General features: G+C 37.3%; 1 protein-coding gene across 1 annotated transcript; it reads right to left on the reverse strand.

The window, feature by feature from the left end:
- Window positions 1–1,450: 1,450 nt before the first annotated feature.
- Window positions 1,451–2,393, reverse strand: LOC113247254 (olfactory receptor 4K13-like). Its single transcript, XM_026488253.2, is given in 2 exon segments — window positions 1,451–1,708; window positions 1,710–2,393. Coding segments are annotated over 2 exon segments (942 nt in total).
- Between the last annotated feature and the right edge of the window lie 3,607 nt (window positions 2,394–6,000).

Raw genomic sequence — 6,000 nt, forward strand, 5'->3', positions numbered from 1 at the left:
AGAAAGTTATAAGACGTTACTTGGAGGACACAAAAGAAGGCCTATATTAAGTGCAGACTATAAACAATGTTCTAGGATTAAAAAGACCAAATTGTTCATATTTCCCCCTAAATCAATGTTTATGATTGATGAAATTATAATTACTTAATATTCATATCATTTGATAAAATCATTCTGGCTAATATCAATGAATAACTGAACTGGTTTCGAGACAATTTGGGGAACAATAGTAATTAGGGTACTTATATAATAGATATTAAAATGTAACATGATTTGTAATAATTAAAACAACTTGCTACTGAATGAATCTCAAAGGCATTATGCTGAGTGAAAAGAGCCATGCTCAACAGGCTACTTTCTATATGATTCAACTTATATGACAGTGTATAAACGGCAAACTAGGGACAAAAAAAAAAAAAAAAAAAAACCTAAGTCACTATTATCAACACCAGAACACAAGGCAGAAGGGTGGACCACAAAGAGGCAGAGGGGAATGTGAGGGTTGATGAAATTCGCCTATATTCCCATTGTTATGGTTACACGACTATGCATTTGTCAAGACAGCGTTTTACACTAACGAGAGTGATTTTTTTTCTATGTGTAAACTGAATTTTAAAAATGAAAAAAAAAGTTTGATACTGGTACTAAGAATTGAATGTAGACTTCAGTAATACCAGTCACCCCTTTCTCCCTATAGGCTCTGAATCAATTTATCAGTGGACTCAGAAAAAAGGAAGAGACAAATATTAGCGTTATCACTGATAAAGTTCTATTGGACTTGCGACCATGTAATATACGACTGTCCATGCCACAACATGATTGCAAACTTAGTGCACTCTCTCCATCAGTGGGCTGTAAAATTCCCTAAACCAAGGATGTATCTTCTGGCTCATTGCAGGCTCACAAAATATGTGAAGCACACTTGCAGACACTGTGTCTGGGGCAACTAAGTCACTAAAAGTTAATACACATTAACTAGAGATTACCTACTAAACGTACTCTTCTAGCACCAGTTTGACCAGACACTCAGCTAAACGGCCTATGTGAAGAGTCACCTGTGTGCATTTTATAGATTTCCAATAATAACTACCACTATAATAAAAGCAGTAATAACGACAAGCATCATAGAAGTAGTAATAATAATTGCAAAGATTAAAAACATGCCAAAATAAAAAATACACATATAAAGAAGTTTTGTAGGTAATTAAAGAGAGAAAGAGAATTTATTCATTTTTTTCAAATTTGCATGAGAAGGACTAGTGAAGAGAGGATTTAAAATGCATGTCTTCCAGACTGTACATGTCATGTGTTTAACCACTGACAGTGACAAGAAAAGGGGTTTGCTCTTTAACAGTTAACACCTACTGGTTCCTTTTACAGAACGTGAAATAGCTTCAAAGTTTTCTCCTTAAAATGTCCACACAAGAGATGATTTATTCAGAATCATCTTCTACAAAGTGTGTTTTGAATTTATATGTCGAGTCCTTATCTTCATCATGGCTGCTTTTACTTCTTGATTCCTTAATGTATAAATAATAGGATTTAAAAGAGGTGTGAAAATCATATAAAACACAGAGAGAATTTTATTTACAGAGTATTGGCTGAAGCGCCATACATAGATAAAGACACATGGGACAAAGGACAGAGTCACAACAGTGATGTGTGCTGACGGAGTGGAGAAGGCCTTGGCCGAACCACTGGCAGTACGTTCGGTGCCTGACTGAGTATATGATGACCATGTAGGAGACAAGCAAGAGGAGGAAGCAGACCAGAGACAGGAGACCACTGTCAGCAATGACCAGCAGCTGTAGCAGGTAGGCGTCCTTGCAGGCGAGTTTGATCACAAAGGGAAGGTCACAGAAAAAGCTGTCCACCACACTGGGACCACAGAAGGGCAAATTCAACGTGAAAGCCGTCTGACTAGATGAGTGCACAAATTCAACCGCATAGGAGGATAACAGCAGCCGAACGAGCACTCGTGGACTCATGACGGTCGTGTAATGGAGGGGTTTGCATACGGCAACATACCTGTCTATTGCCATGGCTACAAGCAACATCATCTCACTCCCACCTAGGAGGTGCATGAAGAACATCTGAGAATAACATCCCCACCAAGAGATGGTCTTCTGTTTTTGGAGGAAATCCACAATCATCTTAGGGGTAGTAAAAGAAGCCAGGCTCATATCAATACACGAGAGATCGATAAGCAGAAAACACATTGGTGTGTGAAGGTGTGAGTTGAAGGTCACGGGGACCAAGATGAGGAGGCTTCCTAACACAATCCTGGCATAGACTACAGAGAATCCTAGGAAGAAGAGAATATGAAGATTCTGAGATTTGGAAAGTCCCAGCAAAATGAGCTCAGACACCACCGAATGGTTTGCCCTTCCCATGTTGTCAACTTTATCCCATCATAATCAAAATGAGTGAGACTCGTGGGCAGAAAAGACGTGGTTACAGAAAGGGTGGTTCATGTTGGTGTCTAATTTTGATACTTAGACTGGGTACCTGAACTTAAAGCACTCCCCAGTTTTGGGGGGTGATTTTGTTAGTCAGTGATTTCTGAAATGGCCCAGAGAAGTGTACCAATAGCAAGGAGAATTCAGAATATACATTTCTAAAAAACAAAAATAAAAACAGCACATGAATTCACCATCGTATTGTGAACTTGGAATCCAAAGACCTCAATACAACACCTAGCCGAGCTACTCACTGGAGGCAACATAGGACAACTATCTCCTTTCCAGGGTTAAGTTTCCTCCTCAGTAAAAGAAACTAAAAACAATCAGACATCATGATATTGAATGCCTCTTTATGCTATAGAGACGTTAATAAATATGATAATGATCATGGTGGGTTCTACATTCATAGGATACTACTGAGTTTCTTATCCTGGAAATGATAAATGTAGAAAATACAGCAGGGATTCTAAAGACCCGTATTTTGAAAGAGACTCTGATAAAGACCTATTAATTAAAACCTGAAATAAAGTCTTATTTGTCAGCTTTTAAGTCCCGAGAAATGTACCCCTCTCCTCCCTGTTCCATTCTTGCACGAAACCCTCAAAGGTCATGCTAGTATCAGTGATGGTGATTACACATTTTGTAAGAGTTAAACCATGTAATTATATATATGCCATATATTATTATACATATTAGCCACGTATAAATTATTCACTCAACATTTAACATCATTCACATCAACTGTCTCTTCTAGGATTTTTTTTTTAAAGATTTTATTTATTTATTCGACAGAGATAGAGACAGCCAGTGAGAGAGGGAACACAAGCAGGGGGAGTGGGAGAGGAAGAAGCAGGCTCCCAGCGGAGGAGCCTGATGTGGGGCTCGATCCCACAACGCCGGGATCACGCCCTGAGCCGAAGGCAGACGCTTAACCGCTGTGCCACCCAGGCGCCCCTCTTCTAGGATTTTAAGCAGGAAATACCATGGATGCAGAAAGTCCACGGCCAAATGGAGCTGAATTTATTTCATTTTCAGTTTGTATTCATTCATTCATTCATTCATTCATTCACTTGTTTATTGCTATAAAGAGGATTGCTGGTTGGCTTCTGCACTTGTGTATCATTATCACAAGCTTCAAAATGACAAAATGAGGTGGCTTGAAGTAACTAATAGAAATACAGTTCTTTCAGTACAGTCATCTAAATGTATGCTATAACTTCCCCATCAGCCCATGCTTATAACAACAATGGTTTTACTGGTTTTGCTCTAAAAAATTATTTTCATCATTAATGGTTTCTCAATTATCTAGATTCTTATAAAGCTCCTTCAGTAAATAAAGTATAGCCTTCCTTTCGTGCTATTATTACTCACCGGAGAGGAGAAAATACTTTCAGGGGAATGTGCCTCATGTGAATCCCCAGAATAGCATTGCATCTCCTTATCTTGTACTCCCATCAATTTCCTGCAATTGACGTTCCCAATCATCAGAGACAGAAGGAAGAGGCATCATGATGCTGTACACTCTGTTTCTCTGAGACAATCCCATGGGTACATTTATCCAACAGAAGATGTATTTTTCCCCATGTACACATATCCTCTAGCCGATTTCCTACTCTGCGAACCTTGGATTGATGCAAAGTGCTAAGTCTTATTTAGTATGTAAAGTTATTCCTTTCTGTGTCTATAAAGGTTCTATCTCCTTTCAGTTTTATGGCTAATTCTTTAAAGATCCATACTAATACTTTTTGAAACCTCATTTTTGAAACTGCATACGAAGACAACAGTACAGACTTCAAATATACGTGAAGTAGTTTATACACATTCTAGCATCTGGAATACTCCACAACTACTCAAGTATCAATTGAAGGCATGAATGAATGAATGAAATGTATAATGAATATTCAGGATCTGGATTCAAGTCAGTATTAAAGCAAAGTCAATGTAAGTTAGGAACTTTAAGCACATTTTTTAAAAAGTGTCAAACTGGATGTTGAAGCACTTTTAAACAGAAACAGAATAACCATTCTAATAAAATTGTTAGGAGTATGTATTTTTCCCTAATTTACTTAAAAAAGCATCAAGGTTGCTTCCATGAATGTAAAAGAAGACATGCAACACATAGCAGAAGGATAACTCTTAACACGGTTTCCTGGATAGCCTTTGAGAAAAGTAATACACACATTAGCACAGCATGTGTGTTCTTTGTGTGTGTTTGTGTGTGTGTGTGTGTGTGTGTGTGTGGTGTGGGTATAAGTATATATTTACATTTACATTCTTTTTATTAAGACAATAATGTTCAATACTACTTATTGAGAGAATAACGTTCACATGCATAGTTATTTTCCTTGGGTTTGTCAATACGTTAAAAATATATTCCTATGAGAACATGAAAATTCACCTTTTATAGCTATACAGAATTCCATTTTCTTGATGATGCATAATGTAATTCCCCAACAAATACAGTTTACTTTTAGGAAATGAACATTACTCATAAGAATTCTGTTTTCATCCCATCATTGTCTTCTTTAAAAAAACAACAATTACACACCCCAAGTTCACCTGGGCCTCTCATCCACTCTAAATACCCAATACTGTTTTCTAAGAGTACAAAAATACAATTTCTGTTTTGGTAAAAACAAATTAATGTTTTTCTGTATTCCACAAACATTTCTTTTTCTATCCTTACATGTTTCCTTTTGTTTTAGGCAGACAAATTCCTCTGTCCATACAATCGTATTTTTCAGGCACCTTGAGACCTCCCTTCTATATAATAAAATTTTCCCTAGTACAAAACACGTAACGATTTCCAATGTACTTAAGGTCCATTTCATGTGCTCTACCATTTACATATTCTCCAGATATACCATGTGCATTAGGTATTAATAGTCTGAAATTGAAGGACTACTAGAACAAAACTGTTCTAATCTGAGGTCTCTCATGTCTAGTGCTGTGATTCTTCTTTCCCCAGATCATTTTAGGCTCCTTGAAAATAGACAAGTTACTCTTCTATTCTCCATAATACATGTTATGAAGGCCAACAATAGAGATGCTGATGAAGTGAGTGAAAACTGTCAGATATTTCAAAAGAAAAACTTTTTGAAATAATGTGCTAGTTATATATAACTGTGGAATAGATAGGTTTATTGAAAATCAGAATTTTTCAACTTTTTTTTCTATTTTGATAGTATAACTTGGACAATCTACAATTATCCTTTATTATTTTTAAGATTTTATTTATTTCTTTGACACACAGAGAGAGCACAAGCTGGGTGAGTGGCAGGCAAAGGCAGATGGAGAAGGAGACTCCCCGCAGAGCACGGGGTGCCAGATGTGAGACTCCATCTCAGGACCCCAGAATCATGACCCGAGCTGAAGGCAGTCGTTTAACTACCTGAGCCACCTAGGCACGATATAATTTTCCTTTAAAGCACATGTTCAGATATAAGTTTTTAAATCTAAACCATAGACACATACACACAGACACACAGACACCATTAGGGACTGCGGGTGGGATCGGAGGAGCTACAGACTCAGAGAA

This window comes from Ursus arctos, unplaced genomic scaffold, assembly GCF_023065955.2.
Source record: "Ursus arctos isolate Adak ecotype North America unplaced genomic scaffold, UrsArc2.0 scaffold_4, whole genome shotgun sequence".
Taxonomy (NCBI): Eukaryota; Metazoa; Chordata; class Mammalia; order Carnivora; family Ursidae; genus Ursus; species Ursus arctos.